This window comes from Artibeus jamaicensis, unplaced genomic scaffold (genome assembly GCF_021234435.1).
Source record: "Artibeus jamaicensis isolate MK-2021 breed Jamaican fruit bat unplaced genomic scaffold, CSHL_Jam_final scaffold_537, whole genome shotgun sequence".
Classification (NCBI taxonomy): Eukaryota; Metazoa; Chordata; class Mammalia; order Chiroptera; family Phyllostomidae; genus Artibeus; species Artibeus jamaicensis.
The window spans coordinates 35,982,198-36,001,862 of NW_026522047.1; the positions used below are offsets into that span (position 1 = coordinate 35,982,198).

Below are 19,665 nucleotides of genomic sequence, written 5' to 3' on the forward strand. Positions count from 1 at the left end.
AAAACACCCTGAAAGCCAAGAACTTCTCTCCATAGGCCAGATCAAATGATCCTGCTCTGAGGGACCCTGTGGATGCAAGGACATGGAGGTTGGGGGGCCGGGGCCAAACTCTAACTGTGAGTTACTTCTCTACCCTGGGCCCCAACTTTATCGGGCAAGCCCCTTGGCTCAGCCTTCTCCCAGAGGCCAGGAGGCTGAATCAGATGAGAGAGCAGAAGCCCTTGCCCAGGAGGCACTGCAGTGTGGGCATGAATGTGATAACCACCTTCCTAGAATGGTGAGTCACTTGGTATAACAATTGACCATGAGTGCCGTCGGCTCTTCGTTGGCTGCTGGTTTATTTGCTTCCTCCTCTGAAGAGGTGAGGTAAGGTGTTGTTCTTGGAGGAAGAAGCTGAGAGTGTGCTGTAAGACTGGCCTGGAGAGCTGGGGCCCGAGGACAGGTGCTGTGGTGGGCGGGGTCAGTGGACCCAGCGGCACACCTGTGTTCTGCATGGGGACCCACAGGCGGCTGCCTCTCAGAGAGGCCTGAGTCCTCAGAATCAAATGACCTGGCCTCATGCTTGCTAATTGCTTGGAGCTCTTGGGTGAGTCAGAGACTCAGGTGTCTCACATGTGAAATGGGGACAAAAGCAAATAATTATACTTGTAGTGAGGATTATGAGATTATAAAGATGGAATCATTTCATAAATCGTGAAACGCTGTACAAAGTATTGATTTATTATTCACTTCTCTGTCTCACTTCTAGTCCTGAAGTAGCAATTAGCAGCCTTGTCAGTGAGCCTCTCTGAGCCTCAGTGTCCCCTCCCGGGGAGCCCAGGAGCACACAGGCCTTGTTCACACCCTCTGCTGACACCGTTCTCACCCTTCTTGCAGGGCCCTTACTGGCCAGCGGCTTCTGGCTTCTCGCCACCTGCCCTTCCCCACGAGGAGGAGCTGCTTCCCCACCCATCTCTGATCCGTCTGCATCTCCGGGACTGATAGATCTTCTTGGCAAAGCTGCCCCCAAAGATTCCTGCTAACGCTTGTCTGTTCCTGCCTTTTGCGAAGCATGGCGCCCACAGGATTTTGGAAAGAATCTTAAACTCCGGAAAGAGCAGCTCGACAGTGGCTCCGGAGGGTGCTCTGTGCGGCTCATCCCCAGTCCCTCTTGGCTCCGGGAGCTGCTCACATCCCAGCGATGCCCTTAGGAGCCTTGGCCCCAGCTGGGTGACATCACTCCAGAGCGGGCACCAACCTTGCCTAACCCGCTGGGACTCCCTTATCACCTCCACCACCTCCCATGTCTGACGGCTTCTGCAGACTCTAGAATGTCTGTACCCCAGATCCAAGTGGAAGAAGAAGAGGGGCTGGCAGGGGCTGCCCCACCTCCTGATGACCACCTCCGGAGCCTGAAAGCCCTCACTGAGAAACTGAGGCTGGAGACCCGCAGGCCCTCCTACCTAGAATGGCAGGCCAGGCTGGAGGAGCAGGCATGGCCCTTCCCCAGGGCAGCTGCTGAGCAGGGGGCACGCGGGGAGGAAGAGCCCTCCCCACCGAGAGAGCCCAGGCAGCATCCCCCGCCTCATGACAGTGCCAGCCAGGACGACGGGACCCGGCCCACAGGCAAGCTGGAGGGCTTTGAAAACATCGACGAAGCCATAGCCTGGCTCAGGAAGGAACTGGTGAGTGGCTGCCCCTCCAAGGATCTCCCGAGAAAATGCTGTTCTCTGTGTGTATTTCTGTGCCTGTCTCTCTCTGTTTCTGCCCCCATCTCTGCCTCTCCCAACTGCAATCTGTCATCTTTCTATGAAGTCAGGAGCTGACTTCACTGCTATGTGGTTGCATGACATCCGTGCATCGATAAGCCCCTAATGGCAGGTACTTCTGAAGCCAAGTGTTGCCCATGAGAACCCGAGCCCGGGAAAGGTGTCCCCAGCCTTTCCCAGTGCCACCCCCGACAGCACAGTCTCCTACTCTCATCCCTGGCCGGAGGGTCCTGGAGAAGGACTGCCCCTCTTCTCTCTGAACCAACACTGCCACCTGGCTCCTGTGACCATTCATTCAGCAAGTGGAGCTGTCCCTGTCCTTGTAGTGTTTTGCTGGACAGCGGGGTGAGCTCAGGGCAGAGCCATCAGGGCACAGAGCTGTGGCGGGGCCGCTGGAAGCAGCACAGGCTCAGCCCAGCAGCGCTCTGCTGACACTGAGTGGTGCACACAGAGCCGCACAGAGGCCAGTGTGGCTGGGCAGGCCTGCGGTGAAGGCTTCGGGCTGAGCCTGAGGCTCAGCCTGGATATCAGGGCTCGGCAGCATCTAGGTAAACTGTGTGCAAGTGACAAGCATGGGTTTGGGAGCTGGGGCCAGCAGTTCAACCTTTTTTCTGCCCACAGGCACAGCAGGCTCCCAAAGGTGGTGGGCGCACAGAGCTGTGTGCCCTTCGCCCAGGGAGAATCTCTGGTCCCAGGCCCAGTGGCTTCTCAGCAGAGCCCGCCAGAGCTCAGCAGAGGTGTGATGCTAACCCTCCCCACCCACCCTGTCACCTGTGGCCCAGGTCACACCTGCCCAGTCAGGCCACTCTCACCCCAGGTGAGCAAGTCATCAAGGGCCAACTGCCTCCCAGAACCACTGGGAACTTCTGAGTCAACCTCGTAGGCAGAGGCCTGTTTGGTTTGTTCTGCATAATCCTAAAAAATACCTCCCCATCAGGGCCTGGAGTTCCCCGTGAGTTGAAATAAATAACTGGGACTGGGGTAGGGGGTGTTCAGAGACTCGGGCATCTGATTAATTGGAAATCATTTTTTTGGTTTTAATCTTTGTCATTGAGACTGCTTCTTAAAAAACATCATTCTACTGTGTCTGTCTTTAGTAACTGGGGTATAACTTGGTTTGCATAAAAGACGGGGCACCTGTGGCTTCTCGCTGTGTTACCAGACATTGCACCACCGCTGGGCACTCAGGAGGGTGTAAGAGGGGAGGGGAGGTGGACTCTTGGCAGCTAGGACAGACCCTGGATGCTGCCCTTTAGATTCCTGAGGATGAACTGCTTTCATTTATTTTCACAAAGAGGAACAAAAAATATTTCCATTAATCAAGGATTCAGTTTGTTTGTTGAAGGTTCATCTGAGGTTCTGTTGCTTTTGGGACCAGAGGCTTTTACTTCTTCCTAAGTGAGCATCCCCCTGTGCTCCCCTTTTCGGCCGAGGTCAGAGTGGAATCCCCTGTGTGTGAGCCACTGGGGAGTTCTCTAGAGCATGTCCTCCTCACTCTGTAGGTGAGAGAGGTGCCTCTCAACCCAGGCCACATACGGGGATCACCCCGAAATTTCTGAAACTTCCCACACCCCAGACCACACCCCAGACCAAATGAACATCTGAGGTCAGGGGGTGAGTCCTTGGCAGCAGTAGTTTTTAAAGCTCACCAGGTACTTTAAGAGTCAACCTAGGTGTGAACCTGCAGGCCACGCTCACTTTTCTGGCCAAGCAGAACAAGGTGCCTGGCCGGAGTACACCGGCTGAGATGAGGAAGGTGAGACGGGTCCAGGACAACCATGGGTAACGGGTAGAGTTACCCACAGGTGGAGAGAGGGGCGTTCATTGCCAGGACTAACTCGGCTGCCAAAGGTTGTCCTAAATAAGTACAGGGAACATCAGCATTATTACTAATGCTTTATATTTGCAGTGTTCCCACCCCCCCCTCTACTTCTCTGTGTGTCCATGGGTGGGTAATTAGAGTAATAATACTAAGAGATTTGTCACTAATTGAGTGCTCACCGTGTGCTAGGTACATTGATGCGTTGCTTACCTCTTCTGATTGTCACCTCACCTTCCTGTTACCCACATTTTACTAAAGAAGAACTTGAGGCCCAGGGAGGAATGTAGCAATGAGTGAGAGAGGAGAAATTCAAACAGTGGCCCCTCTGGTTGGATCACCTATGCTCTTCTTAGGCACCATACCACATAGTATCTTTCAAGGACATTTGATTTGATTGCAAGGTCTTTGCTGTGTGATTCCTAAAAATGTAAATTCACAGAGTCATCAGCAGTCAACAGAATATGGAGGTGTGGGCAAAGGGAGACACAAGATGGAACGAGGGAGTCCGCCCTCACTCCATCACCTCTTCGGTTCTCACAACAAACCGGTGCCACTGCAGTGACTGTCCCCGTCTTACAGAGGAGCAAATCGAGGCTCACAGCAATCAGAGGACCCGCCTAGAGTTATACGGCTAGTAAGTGGCAGAGCCAGAGCTTGAACTCAGCCTTCATGCCTGGGAGTCAGGAGCTTTGGGGAGAGAGGCAGGAGGCGAGGCTGGAGAGGCGGTCCCTGCGGGGGGGTGGAGCATCTCTCAGAGCAGTGGCTCCCAGACTCCAGTGTGCACGCAGATGACGAGGGTCTCTTGTTAAAACAAAGATTCTGATCCTAGATTCTCCCAGAATCACGTAAGAAAAATGAGGCCTGTGATCCTCAGAAGCTCCTGACTCAGTGTGACAGTTGATGATGTGGGGACTGTCGACCAGTGAGAGGAAGAGGACTAAGAATCGGGTGGTCTTACCTCTTTTCCTTTTCTTGGCTGTCTCACAGTGCAAAGGAGAGGGGCGGGGAAGGGGAAGAGGCCTGGTGGCCATATTCAACGGGAATAACAGTGCGAGGCAGGCCCGGGCTGTGAGAGGCAGGCGGGGGCCCTCTGGTCCAGGTCCCTGTCTAGTCAGGACAACCCACGTTCCCCAAGTGCCTGGGTCTAGGCGCTGGTGTGGACGGAGGCCAGGCGAAGGAGACAGGGTTCCTGTCTTTACCGGTTCCCTGCTTTGTGGAGGAGACAGACGAGTGAGCACAGTGACACGTGTGACAGGAGCTATACCAGAGGTACAATAAACATAGTTCCAAAATGCCCGGGGGAGCTGAGGCCCACGGTGAGTGGTCACCATGTGCCAGGCACAGTGGACTTTGACACTAACTGAAGGGAAACACACAAACCCCCAACTTCCTCAGCAACCAAATCCACAGCTTTACGTATAACTGGCATTAAGCTTCTCCTTATTTCTCCTGTAATAGCTAAGGCCCAGGTCTGGCTGGGTGGCTCAGTTGGTTGGAGCACCATCCCGCACACCAAAAGGGTGTACGTTCAATTCTCGGTCAGGGTATGTATGGCAACCCGTTAATGTTTGTCTCTCACATAGATGTTTCCTTCCCTCTCTCTTGCCACCCCCCTCCTCTTTCTCTCTGAAATCAGTAAACATATTCTCTGGTGTGATTAAAATAAATTAAAACCCAGTTCCTCTGACGGCCATTCTCCTGGTCTAAAAACTAAACAACAGCCAGTGTGTAATTCGTAGTGGGGATGAGGCACCGGGACGTTTGTTAGAATTCAGCCCCTCCCCTGCTCTCCGTGGAAACGCGGGCTCCGTGCCACGAGTGGTGTCAGGAGGGTGACGGGCGCCTGCCGGGGGCTCTCAGGCCGCCGGCCCATTACCTGGTCACAGGCAGAGTGGGAAGAGCGCAAGCTTTCCAACTAGATTAGACTTCCAGTCAGGCTCGACCGCATCGCAGCGGTGAGACTCTGGGAAACTAGTTAGTCTAGCCCTGGGTTTTGTCACTGTGGAACGGGGGTAATGAGTACCTGCCTGGCAGGGTGTTGTGGAGGGACCTGGAGGCAGCTGGAGAGGGGCACTGAGTGCCTGCTGAGCTCCCGGAACAGTCAGGTACCAGGTTATGCTCATCGGTACGCATTACAGCACTTAATGGGCACTGCCACTATCCCCATTGTACAGAAGAAAAAACTGAGGTGAAGTAACTTGCCCAAGGCCAACCAGCGGAGCGGCAATTTGAACCCAGATCTGCCGGACCTCAGAGCCCCTGCCTGAATGGCTGCTACACAGCCAGTCACTCCTGTGATCAAATGGGTGGGAATACACTTTGCATTTCATGAAGTTTTGTGCTCATTCAACATGTCCTCTCAATTTCTAGAACTTTGGGCTGTTACTCTCCAAAGGTTACTCAATGTTGCCCTCTTTCCAAGAAGTCCCCTATTTCTCTGCAAATTCTCCAGATTTCTACGAAAATGGTGCTTCTCCCAGATGTTGCAGGGGCTATTTGCAAAGAAGGGTGCTCATTATTATAAAACAAAGTCCAGGTCTGGCAGCAGATAGGTTCAGAAGGGACAGTCCAAGCCTGAGGTGTTCTCTGTGGCTGGACAATTCCTTTCTCAGGGGTGTATTGTTTTATAAGCTTGTGGACATTCCCTTTCCCCTCCTGGGCAGCTGCCAGGGTCTGAAAAACTGAGCACTGCCCAGTGGGTGATGGTCATGTCCCTGGGTGCGAGCCTGAGCCAGACGCAGCCAGGGAGGGGACACAAGCCAGGGGAAGGTCCCAGAGAGGCCCACGCAAGATGGTTCAGTCCTTGATGGCATGGAGACGGTTTCCAAGTGTGCACTGAGAGCCTGGCACTCAGGAGCCACGAGTCGTGGCCAGAAGGCCGCTCAAGAGCCAGGGAAGAAGGCGGGTCCCGGGCGAGTCAAGAATCTCCCCTTCCAGCTCCCACCCAGGGCAGGCAGCCCACCAGCACCTGTGACAGACGGGCAAAGCCTCCCCTTTCTGATAGCGCTAATTCTATATTTTTTAATTAATTAATTTATTTTTATTGATTATGCCATTACAGTTGTTTTGTTCCCCCCCTTCATTACCCTCCACCCTACCCTGGTGCCAGTTAGAATTATGAGCCCAGCCATCAAATCCTTGAGCAGGAAGCAACCAAAGGGATGATCAACCCTCAGTTTTCAGTGAGGGCGGGAGATGTGCAGAGACCCTGTGAGGGCCCGTAGGACTGCTGTTCACGGGCTCCAGCCCAGCCCCTCCACCCCACGGCCCTCCCAGTCTCACACGCACGCCACCCCACAGTCAGCGCTGGCCACGTTTCGCAGCACCTGGCAGTTCCAGAGACCTTCCTGAGCACCCAGGGTGTGTGGTGTTGCCGGGGGAGGGGGTGGGGGGTGTGCACACAGCTTTGATGTGTCCCCTAACTCTGGCACTTGAGGGAAACCAGAGTTTCCCTCAAGGTCGCAGAGGCCCCACCCCTGAAATGGGTTCTGAGTTTGCCCCAGTCCTGTAGGTTGCTATGAGCACCCCCCCCCGCCCCCCACGCTCCACAGCAGGTGAAGCCCAGACCATCTGTTCTTCACCCAGCACCAGACGTGAAGCTCCCACTCCACTAGTTTCCAAGCAGGGAAGCCCAGAACTCAAGAAAAGTCTAGAAGCCCCAACCCTGGTGCGTCAGAGCTCTCCTGAGGGCTCTCTCAGGATGCCAGGGCACCTCGCCACCTGCATTCCCATTTGACAACTGCTCTGGCCAAAGCCGAGCTCCGGTCAACCGCTCAATGAAGTGAAATCCTGCCTGCGCCAGGTGGCACTTCCTACAGGCAGGAGCTCAGGAGGCACTGCCAGGAGCCCCGGGAAGAGCAGGGAGGCAGTTCCCACCTGGGGCCTCTCCTCTCCATCTTCTCGAAGGGCATGTTGGTTTAGAGAGGCGAGGGGGCCAGCCTTTCCTGTGGTCTGTCTGAGGGCCCAGTGGGGATAGCCATGCTGTGGGCCCCACTCCAGCAGCCTGGCCTGAGTGGCACAGTCCTGGGACTGGCTGCCGGTTCCAGATGGCCCCCACTTGCTGTCCTGGGCAGGGGTCAGCAAGTTGGGGAAGGTCCACACAGATGAGCCTGGACCTTCTCATGTCCCAGTGAAGGATATCCATACCTGGGGGGGTCCCCTGCCCCCATTTTTAATCCTGTAGTGCTTTGGCATCACGAGCTCTGTGACACAGGATGAGCCAGTTGATGACGGAGATGCTAACACTGCCGCACCCTCCCTGCAGGCTGACACAGTCAATGGCACGAGTAGGTGCTGCGGTAGGAGTTGCCTGCGGTGGGATGTGCCACCAGCCTGCAGAGATGGGGAGGTGACGGTGAAGGCTGAGCAGGACCTGAAGGATGATGGGGTGGAAGGGAGTGGTTCCAGGGCAGGGACGAAGACCCAGTGTGGCTGCTGTGGGGGGCCAAGGGGCTCCGCATGGGGGAGTTGAGGCTGGAGAGAGCAGGGCAGCAGGAGAGCTGGTTGTACCTTTGAAAGATTTGAAGAAGGGGAGAGACTTGCCCATTGCAGGAAGCGAGGAGGAGAGCGTGACCGGGGCCTCAGTGCAGATGAGAGGTGGCAGTGGGCATGCTAACCGGAGCCCGTCTTTCCCACTCTCGCCTTTGGGCACACAGTTTCTTTCTGTGTACAGTGTCTAGGCCCCCCTCATTCCAGGAAGCAGTGTTATGAGGTCAGGGAAGGGGGTCAGCATCCTCTTTCCATAAAGGAGTCACATCACCTGCCCAGAGCCACTCATCTCATTAGGGGCCGACCTAGGACTGTGTCTGGTCCCTTCCGACTGCTCATGCTCCAGCCTGGAGGCTGTGAGTCCAGGGTCAGGGCCCCAGCAGGAGCAGGAGAGGGCCCTCTTCTGGGTCACAGGCTTCTCACTGTGTCCTCACGCGGTGGAAGGGCCGAGGGAACTTTCTAGGGTCTCTGTTATAGGAACCCAGAACCAGCCTGGCACCTGCCTTGGCTGGGAGACCAGCAGCTACAGTGCTCGTGGCAGCTGCATGCACGGCCCCTGCGTGCCGGGGGCGGTGGTCTGCTCCCTCTGGAGTGCAGACCTTCGAGAACAGGTGCCCACTCTCCCCGGAGCCAACAGCTTCCCCTGGGAATAAATTCACAAGCTCAGTCTGGTTTTTAGGTGTGGGGTGGAAAATGTTACATTTTCCCCAGAATCTAAATCACCATCTAGCAGCACACTTCAAAGACCCGCACTCACCTTCTTTCTTAACAGCATTATTCTGGCTCTTTCTCAGAGGCCAAGCCCAAGGTCAGGTAATGCATAATATTTTATCCAGGCTTCTAAACACATTCCTACACAGCACTGATTGAAAGAATAAGCTGGACATTTCAGGACAGGTTACACAGTCTCTTCAAGCTTCAAGAATTAAATCTCGTAAGAGAACAGAGAATGTTCTGTTCCCTTATGCGTGGCTGAGAAAATGGCCTGGAGTCTATTCCCAGTCTCTCTCCAACATCAATCAGGGGCTAATTGCAGCTGTCGGGCTGGGACAGCTTAGGTAGAAACCTTAGAAATAGGGATTAAACTAAATGCCCTAGATCACCTTGCCATCGGTTTCTGTCTGCCCAGATCTGTGCTAATTACCATGCTCTCCAACCCGGCCTATTCATTCACCTCGGGTTGGCCCCCGGGGTGCTGGGATTTCTCTGGGGCAGGCCTTAGAGATGCATTCAGAAATCTCTGCCCCCACTGTGCTTTCAGATTTGCTCAGGACCATGTGTCAAGCTATTGTCACTCCCTTCTTGTTTTTCCAAACTGAGAGAACAGAGGCTTTCAAAAACAAAAGTGCATAATTCTCCAGAAGACAAAGGACTAGCGGATAGAGACAAAGCAGATCATGAATAGGGTTGCATGAACGCCTTTTGTTGGAAAGAGGCAGATCTGAGTGATGATGATCCGCACATTTGCACCGGTTTCAGGAAGCAGAAGCTGTACTGGGTTGAAGAATTGCTTCTGCTGCTGACAGTCTGATATTTCTGTCCTTTCTTGTCTTTTTAATCTCCTAAAATCTTTAGGACACTTTAGACCTATGGATATCAGATCCAAGAAAGCATTCGAGTAGCTCCCATTGGCCACTAGGAATAAAGGTGTTTGCTTCTCTACGATGCCAAGAGGTGAGGTAGTCTTTCAGGCAGAGTGACTGAGTAGGAAGTGGGCAAGGGGTGCTGGGAAAGGAAGCAAATTCTCCAGATTTCCACAAAAATGCTGCTTCTTCCAAATGCTTGAGGGGCTGTTCCCAAAGAACAAAATGCTCTCCTTCCCTCTGTGGCCCCCAAGCCTCTAATGCATCCAGAGAGGCTGTCAGCCTCTTGGCCCCTCAGTCTGAGGGGGATTTGGTCAGCACCCACTGCTGTGCAAGTTAAAGACTGCATCACACAGTCCATGCGTCCAGCTGGCCAGGACGGTCCCCGGCTGCTGGCACTTGCAGCCACACTTGCTGCAGGCAGGATGACCAACCACTCCTGTTGGCCCAGGGCCACGGAGGTTTCCAGGCTATGGGACTTTGGGGGCAAAAACCAGGAAGGTCCTGGGCAAACCAGGTCGGTTTATGGCTTTTCTTGTTTTTAGTTGCAGTAATATATATGAGACATAAAATTTACCATGTCAACCCTTTTAAGTGCACAGTTCATTAAGTGCATTCTCAGTGTTGTGCAACGGTGGCCACCATCCACCTCCAGAACCTTTTCATCTCCCCAGACTGAAACGCTATGTCCATCCCCCTCTCCCTGGCCCCTGGCAACCTCCATCCTCTCCTCTGTCTCTATGAATTTGACTGCTGCTGTAGGTACTTCATGTAAGTGGATTGTGTAGCATTTGTCATTTTGTGTACGGATTTTTTCTTTATTTTTTAAATATATTTTATTGATTATGTCATTACAGTTGTCCCATTCCCCCCTTCATTCCCCTCCACCCTGCATATCCCCTCCCACACCATTCCCCCATTTAGTTCATGTCCATGTGTCACAAGTGCTTTAGATTATATATTTCCTCTACTATTCTTGCCCTCCCCCTGTCTATTTTCTACCTACCTTCTATGCTACTTATTCTCTGTATCTTCTCCCCATCTCTCCTCTCATTCCCCTGTTGCTAACCCTCCATGTGATCTCCATTTCTGTGGTCCACTCCTGATCTAGCTGTCCTCTTAGTTTGCTTTTGTTTTAGGTATGGTTGTTGATAACTGTGAGTTTGCTGTCCTCTCACTGTTCATGTTTTTATCTTCTTTTTCTTAGATGAGCCCCTTTAACATTTCATATAATAAGGGCTTGGTGATGATGAACTCCTTGAATTTGACCTTATCTGAGAAGCACTTTATCTGCCCTTCCATTCTAAATGAAAGCGTCACTGGATAGAGAAATCTTGGTTGTAGGTCTTTGGATTTCATGACTTGGAATACTTCTTTCCAGCCCCTTCTTGCCTGTAAGGTCTCTTTTGAGAAATCAGCTGACAGTCTGATGAGAATTCCTTTGTAGTTGACTGTCCCCTTATCTCTTGCTGCTTCTAGGATTCTCTCCTTCATTTTAATCTTGGCTAATATGATTATGATGTGCCTTGGTGTGTTCCTTCTTGGGTCCAACTTCTTTGGGACTCTCTGAGCTTCCTGGATTTCCTGGAAGTCTATTTCCTTTGCAAGATTGGGGAAATTCTCCTTTATTATTTGTTCAAATAAGTTTTCCACTCATGGCTGTTCCTCTTCCCCTTCTGCTACCCCTATAATTTGGATGTTGGAAATTTTAAAGATGTCCTGGAGGTTCCTAAGCCTCTCCTCATTTTTTGAATTCTTGTTTCTTCATTTTTTTCTATTTGGTCATTTTTTTTCTTCCTTCTGGTCCACTCCCTTGATTTGAATCCCAGTTTCCTTTCCATCACTATTGGTTTTCTGTGCATTTCCCTTCATTTCAATTAGTTTAATCTTCATTTGTTCCTCTAATTTGTGACTAAAATCAGCCAGTTCTGTGAGCATCCTGATCACCAGTGTTTTGAACTGTGCATCTGATAGGTTGGCTATCTCTTGGTCACTTAGAAGTATTGGCTCTGGGGCTTTGATCTGTTTTGTTTGAGCCATAATGTTTTGGTCTGGTCACATCTGTTATGTATGAGGGGCGGAGCCTTAGGTGTTCACCAGGGCAGGGCCACCTAGTCTCTGGTTTGTGATGCTGTATGTGGGGGCAGGGTCAGAGAGGTGTCTGTTCTGTTCTCTTTTGGATTTTGGTCCCCTCTACTGCTTCTTGCAAGCAAACCAAGCCCCCCTGGTTCTGGCTCCCGAGTGTGTGGGCCTGTGCACCCTCCAGGACCCTGTGGGTCTCTCCAACAAACTCTTCTGTGAGCCTGGGAGCTTCTCCTGGCACCTCAACCCTGAAAGTTTTTCCAATTGGTGCTTTTAGGCTTTAATTCCCATCACTGGGGCCCTAGCCTGAGTGGTCTGTCTCACTGCTCACTTCTTTGCCTGGTTTATCTGAGTGTGAATGTGTGACCGTGGTCAGCCAGCCTCCTTGCACCCCCACTGGGTCCACCTGTTGCCACCCCACACCTGGGATCTGCCAACCGCTGCCTGCACTCCTGGGTCGGTCAGGCCGTTTTTTCCTGCGGAACCCCGCTCCGCCAGCCACCAGCCCTGCTCCTCTTACCGGTTTGGCTGAATGGTTCATTGTTGTCAGATTTCCGTACAGTTCAATTTCTCTGTTTTGGTTGTGTTTTTGTTACTAAAACTTTCTTGTCTTTAAACTTGGTTGTGTGAGGAGGCACAGTGTTTCCACCTACACCTCCATCTTGGCCGGAAGTCTGAATTTTTAAATTTATATATTGTCCTCAAGGTTCATCCATGTTGTAGCATGTGTCAGAATTTTCTTTCTTTTTATGGCTGAATAATATTTATTTATATGGACATACCACATATTGTGTATCCAGTCATCCATCAGTGAACACTTGGGTTGCTTCCACCTTTTAGCAGCAGCTGTGAGTAGTGCTGCTGTGAACAAGGGTGTGCAAGTACCTGCCCGAGTCCCTGCTTTCAGTTCTTTTGGGTGCATACCCGGAAGTGGAGTTGCTGGATCCTCTGGTAATTCTATGTTTAATTTATTGAGGAACCACCATATGTAATCCACATCATTTTACTGCAGGCTTTGTCTTTATTTCACCCTGCTCAGAGGCAGAAGAGCCCCTCTCCTAACGCCCCAGGAAATCACTAGTGACCCACGAGACTGGACTAAAGAGACCTCACAGCAAACCCCTTACACACTCAGACTGGATCAGCCTATCCTCTGAATTTCCTTGCTGGGCCCCCTCCTGGGTGTCTCCTCTCTCCCCAGCCTCTCACCACCATCCCCCTCAGCCACCAAGCCAAGCCAAGGATGTATCCTGTTGCAGAACAGTGTAATTACTGCCTTTAACTACTTAATCCTGCCCTGGGGGATTCACCTTATATCTGAAGAAGCAGCCTGAGAAGGACACAAACCTGAGTTGGCTACAGCCCAGCAGAGACCACCAAAACACAGTTATCGCAAGAGGCCACTGGTCCTCTGTGCCGCCCCTGCCCCCCACCCCCCCACCCCTTCACGTGCTTTCTCCGCTGAGGGGAGCCAGCCCTGTGTGCTGTCAGTGATACACTGACATTGCCTCCCCTCTCACCAAGCTCGATACCCTAATTACAGGACTGCTGGCATTACCTACGGGCTGCACCTCTGAGAATCCAACCAGCACCCTTATCCCGGGGAGGGGATTAGAAGTCGGCACGTCCTGCTGTTGAACCTCTGCCAGGGAACGCGCTGAATCCACGCTGAGAGTTGAGTCACTGGGGCTGGCTTCTCAGGTTTTTAAAAATAAAGTCTTAAAACTGGGAGGCCCTGGCTGGTTGCCATATCCTGCACCTTGGTCTGGGAAGAAAAGACTTAAGCTGTGAACCACTTACCTTTATCTGACTGGTGTTCAGCTTACTTGGCATGTTACTTACCACCTAGTTTTGCTTCTCTCAAAGTTCTTGGAATAAGCATTATGCCTTTTCTGTAGATGTAGAGACAGAAATTCAAGGAACGTTAGCAACTTGCCCAAAGGTACATGGTTGCTGAGGAGTAAGGTTTAGCCCGAACCTAGATTCTAACCCCAGAGCAATGGATTTCCCATGTCTGCTGCCTCTGGGACTCAGCCCGCTCCAGGTGGACAGAAGTCATGGACAGCCCACAGCTCTGGGCTCTGATGGCCCCCTTGTGACCTTAGTGCCACTGTGCACAGCTCCTTAACTTCTCCGAGTTGGCCTCTCCAACCACGAAGCAGATCAAAACAACCTCTCCTCCACAGCTGTGGGAAGACGCCATAAATAAAGTATGGAAACTGCCTGTGACATGATTTGGCAGAAGGCAGCACTGTCCAAGTGTCTCCATGCGGAAAGGAGAGGAAAAGGCAGGAGTGGTCCACCCCCAGACTTGGCTCTCCATGACCACCGTCGGAAACCCCTGTCCTCTGCACAGGGTCGGCAAAGACATGCATTCAACTATAACTTCCTGAACACGCTTACTTTATAAAAAGCCTCTCAGTTGCATGAGCCGTGAGGACACAGTACTAAATGGAATTAACCACTTAGGACCAATACAATAGATTTGACTCACATGAGATCCCTAAAGCAGTCAAATTCATACAGACTTACCTGGAGCAGGGGCTGGAAGGAGGGGGAACGCGAGGCGGTTGGTTAATGGGGACGGGGTGTCAGTTTTACAAGATGAAAAGTGTTTTGGAGCTGGATGACGGCGACAGTCACATAACAATGTAAGTGCAATCAATGCCCCTGAACCGTACACTTGAAAATGGCTAAGATGGCAAGTTTTATGTTATATGTATTTAACCACAGTTGAAAAAGTTCCCAGGAAAATAGAAAGGCCTCCTAGCCTTTTGTCTTTTGCTTAGGCTTCTTGGGAGGTGGTAGGAACTTTATTCTGCATGCTTATAGTCGGGTTACCTCTTAAGTGGAGACTCAGTAAGTGTTTAAGGTGTAAAGTCACCCTTGGAAAACCCCCATGTGTCTGCTGAGTGGATGAGGACAGGGCTAACATTGCTATTTTTTCTTGCAGTGTTAGAAAAAACACTTTCTTTGAGCATCAAATGAAATAGTTGATTTATGTTCAGGGGTCATAACAGAATATACATTCTAAGAGACTCCTCGGCTGGGACACTTACCTGGAGGAGCCTTCAGAATCAGGCCCCTTCTCATGCTGGAGCAGAGGAGAGCAGAGTGGCCAGTCTCCAGCCCTGTTTGTTGCAAGTGTGGTTTTCTTTCTATCCTTCCTCTGGTGCAGAGACAAGTGCATCCAAGCTGCATGAGTACGTGAGGTGGCTCCACCCAGGTGGCCCTTGTCCAGTCAAAGGAAGCTGGGCACATGTCTTACTATCACCTCTCTGCTCAGTTGACTCTGATGGGTTTTAAACCCTGCATTGTCCTCTGACCTTTGACCAGATCTATCGGCCATAGAAAAATGGCCCCTTCTCCCCAACAAGCACCCACTGGCAGGCTGCATCTCGCAGATATCCCCAGACACATGCTCAACTTGAAAGTCACCCACTCTAAAGGATCTTTTCAGACCAAAGATCCAATTCCTGAGGCCAAAGTTCAAATATAAATCATAGAGTTCCTAGCTTTTCAAGGAGATCTATCTTTAAATTAAACACTGCCAAAGAGGAGTGATTTGAGTAAAGCCCCCAGAAGACCTTACCAAATAAAACAATGTGTGTGAGCTGGCCCCGTCTTTCACACAAACTTGTTTCTCTCCGTCAGAGGGTTTAGGCGGCACCCAGTGCAGTTCCAGGCAGGGAGAGGGCCCCCAGACAAACGGATGAATGGCCAGCGGCCTGGTGGCAAGCCTGCCATCATCAGTTTGGTGCTCATCTAGAGCACAGATTCCTGCTGTCAATAAACTTAGGTTGTCATGTCTGAAGATTGAAGTGGAGGCTATAAACTCTAATCCCAACTCTTCCATTAAATACTTTGCTATCACCAGATAAAACTTTCTGCCTTGATTTTTCTCATCTATCATTGGAAGAGATCTATAAAAGTACATGAAAGTGAAAGAGGGGAAAAAATGAAATGCTCACTGGTGAAGTCGTTTATTTTTCTACACTGCAATGCACTTGATTTCAAATCTCAAAAGTGTGGGAAAAGTGAGAGCATTTGGATTTATTTACGTAACCACAGGGAAGGCCCCTCTGGGCCTCACGGTTGATTTTCTCCATTGGTTTGACTCCAAGCAGCAGGTGAATGACACAGCTGAGATGCAAAAAAGGCACAGAAACACTAAAGCAATAACCACTTGCAAACACAGGCAGAGCAAAGGGTGAGAAGGAGTCAGATCCTGTGTCAAGCAGGAGCAGCTGTGACCTTAGTGACAGAGGGTCGCTAATGGGGAACGCTCTGCACTAGGAGCCTGGATGGCCCGTGAGCTCCAGCCCCACCTCTGCCGCCGCACAGTGTGGAACTGAGCAAGTCACTGAAACTCCCCGGAACTTGCAAAACACTTCAGCCATCCTGCTGGTGCCTCAGGACTGGCTGCACAGTTCCAACAAGGTTAGCACGCAGACAAGTTACAGAAACGGCACCTGCTAGGCCAGGTGAGAAGTTATTATCACATCCTCCCTAACAGAAAACGCTGATGCACTAGAAATATTACGAACCTCCACCTAGGTCCCTAAGCACAGAACTGAGTATAAATTTAGTGTATATTTATGTTTCACTCTTTGGAAACTTTACTAAGAAATATTGCAGACATTCTAAAATGTCTCAAGAATAATATAACAGCACACCCACCACCCGACATGAGGTGTGAAACACTACCAACACATGTTGAAGCCCTGGTGTACCTTCTCTAATCACATTCTCTCCTTCCTGCCCAGAGGTAACCGTGCTCCTGAACTTGCTATTTGTCATTCCCATGCATTTCTTTATACTCCAACTGCATCTGTACATATCTGTAAGCAATAAGAATGGGCTGGAAATACCATTAAGCCAGGACTGACATGCACTTCTTCTGGAAGGATTCAGACATAGCCTCTAACTTAGCACTAAGTACTGTTTAGCAAGCATGTCCTCATTCGTCAGCTCACTATGTGTGCCCTCTCACTTCTCTGAACTGGGAACGTGCTCATATCTCCAAGTGGACCAACTGATGATGTATACCGTGACTTAGGTCTCCTATTAGCAGCCAGTGCCCTGGCTTATTGCTGATGTCCCCTCCTCCCTTCCAGATGGAGATGCGGCTACAGGACCAGCAGCTAGCCAGACAGCTCATGCGTCTGCGCAGTGACATCAACAAGCTGAAGATCGAGCAGACCTGCGACCTCCACAGGAGGATGCTCAATGATGCCACCTATGAGCTGGAGGAGCGCGACGAGCTGTCAGACCTCTTCTGCGACTCCCCGCTGGCCTCGTCCTTCAGTCTCTCGACGCCACTCAAACTCATCGGAGTCACCAAGATGAACATCAACTCCCGGAGGTTCTCCCTCTGCTGAGAAGCCCCGGAACTGGACAGAGGAGCCAGAACTGGGGGTTTTGGAGGCAGGGAGGAGGGATGAGAAGGGGGTTGAGGCCGAGTTACCCCACAGGCAGGACTTCCCTGAGACCGGTGAACCCTGGACCCCCAGGATCTGTCAGCAGGTGATCGCCCCAGTTTCAGAGCCCAACATCCCCATGACCAGTTCTCACCTAATACCCAAAGAGTCTTGCAGAAGGGCCACTCCACCCAGATGTCCAATGAGACCTGGGTTGCCAGCATGTCACATCTCAGTCCTCCCCTCAGTGACCCATATTCTTGTTTCATGGAATCACTGGTGCTATGAGACCTGGGATCCCAAATGGGGGGCCCCAAAGCCGTGATTCTTGCCAAAGGCTTCCCCACAGGCCCTGAGCCACCAGGGAGAGGTGACTAGATGTGTCAGATGTGCCCACCTCGCTGTGGCTGTCCTTTAAGTACCGGCTCGAATTCTCCCTTAAATAGGTGACTCAACAACCTTGACAGGGACCCACCAGAGGATGAAAACCAAAAGGATGCAATGTAAGTTGTATCCATGTTGTGCCAGAGTCATTTCGGCGGAGCAAGCACAGAAGCCCCTGTTGCCTGCCTGGCCACAAGCACCAGTCCCAACCTCCAAAGAGTCAGTCCCTTTGCCATCGCCCCACCTCCCTGGGGGAGTGCCTAGGAGACCACTGGTGCCTGACCAGGCAGCTCTGTCAGTGAGTTTCCCGTAACTGAATTCTCCCCGGGGCCAGCCAAGGCCTCCCGGTGGATTCTGACAATGCCACCTACGTCACCTTATTGCCCTCCCCAGAAAAACTCGAGGGAGCCCAGACGCTTGCCCTGAGCTCTTCCGAGATTCTGTGCCTAGTTTAAATGACTAATTTTAACTGAATCAGACTGTTACTAATCTGTCACTAACCTGTTGATAACTGTTTGATTTTTGTCCTAATGGCAAAGCCAGATGGGTAGGTAAAGTATAGAGGTTCAGGATTTTATTTTAAAAGGTTCTTCCTAATGCCAAGCATGAGGATCAAGAAGGTGAGGACTGCGGCCTGATCGGGTTAGGGAAGTTAGCCTGGGAGAGGGCCACGAGTCCGTGTTCCCGCCAGCTGGGAGTCTCTGACCTTTGGTGTCATTCAGTTGGTCGAGGCCTCTCCTTCACAAAGAAGTACAGTGAGGCCAAGGAAAAAGAGAATGACTTCCCTCCAGCTACACAGCTCCTTAGTGGCCATAGAATATTGATGTGTTAAATCATTATTGATAATGCCCGGACAGATCCCATATCAATGAACTTGAACTCCAAAGATGGTCCTAAATGCTTTGCCAAACTCTACAAACTGCCAGCCTCTACTCTCCACCTCATTCGGTCCTGACTAGCACCTCCCATTTTGCAATTCAGAATATTTGGGTCTCACTCGGAGCAATGTCTGGACAGCAGACCCACAGAACACACATTACCAATCATCAATCGTCAAGGTAAAGTGTCCTGCTGCCCTGGCGTGCCTGTTTCGTCTTCCCATATAACCTCCCCGGGGCCCATGTGTGTGTGCACGTGCGCACAAACACACACACACAAACACACCCCAGGACCCACACTGGGAAAAGGTGTTTTTTTTTCCTATGGCCTGGGAGTGGAAAGATGCAAATGAATAGTCTCTAGTTTGACAGAAAATAAGTTGGTCTGTTCCTTGTGATTTCAAAGAGCTGGAGGGGGTATGCTCCCTTCAAAGAAGTTTTAACCACAAGGCCAAGTTTGTTTTGGCCCAACGCTGAGCAGTGACAGAGGGCTGAGCCCCAGAGCACTCATTTATGGAGACCTCGGAGGAAGGCCAGCCCCCTCGGGGGCTGGAAATGGGGGATTTTCTCTGCTTGGTGATTTCTCACCTTAGGAATCCGTACAAGCACTGCCAGGGCTCACGGAGGCAAGCGTTCCTGCCAGCCTTCTTCCAGACCCCGAGATCATGTGGTGTCAGGGGGGCCTACGCACGCTCACCACACCCGCCGCAGACACACACACATGTACACGTACATAGGAAAGCTCATTCCATATTCAGGGGGAAAAAAGGCCAACCTGATTTTGCTTCTTTCTAGAAATCAGTCATCTCAGTAACAAAAAAAGTTGGAATCAACTACAGTTGAATGATTTAGTTGAATTTCATCAACCCAATTGAATTGGAGTCAGCTGGGCAATTTAGTTGCTCAGTTAGCTTAATGCTTACTTTTCCCCCCGCCTTTTTTTTTTTTTTTTTTTTAGTTTTGTGAGAGTAAACTGAGTTCAAGGCACACTTTTTTTTTTTTCCGAATAGGTGAAATAGCTATTTTGCTTAGAGAACTTTATTTTGAGATAAGGAAGAAGGAGAACGAGGAGGGGATCAGAGAAGAGAGGTTGAGGGGGAAAGACAGGTGTGTTCTCCTACTCGCTGTCCGGTGTCTGTTACTTCTTTTGTCTCCACAAGTCATCACAAATAATTACCCAAGTCAGTTCAGCTTGTAAAGTCCCTGCTCTGTGTGGGGCAAGAGATGCCAGCTCCCAGAACAACCTTATGGCTTACCACG

General features: G+C 51.2%; 1 protein-coding gene across 10 annotated transcripts in view; it reads left to right on the top strand.

Annotated features, from left to right (window-relative positions):
- FAM167A (family with sequence similarity 167 member A) overlaps positions 1 to 19,351 on the top strand; it is a 55,086-nt gene extending 35,735 nt beyond the window's left edge. For 9 of the 10 annotated variants that reach the window (XM_053658553.1, XM_053658552.1, XM_053658551.1 and 6 more), the window contains 2 exons: positions 877 to 1,664; positions 16,841 to 19,351. In XM_053658553.1, the coding sequence (XP_053514528.1) occupies positions 1,311 to 1,664; positions 16,841 to 17,104 (618 nt within the window). In that variant the 5' untranslated portion in view covers positions 877 to 1,310 and the 3' untranslated portion in view covers positions 17,105 to 19,351. Of the gene's footprint in view, positions 1 to 41; positions 278 to 876; positions 1,665 to 16,840 lie in introns of those variants that run through there. The other variant, XM_037145426.2, reaches the window with a different exon arrangement.
- The last annotated feature ends 314 nt before the right edge of the window (positions 19,352 to 19,665 follow it).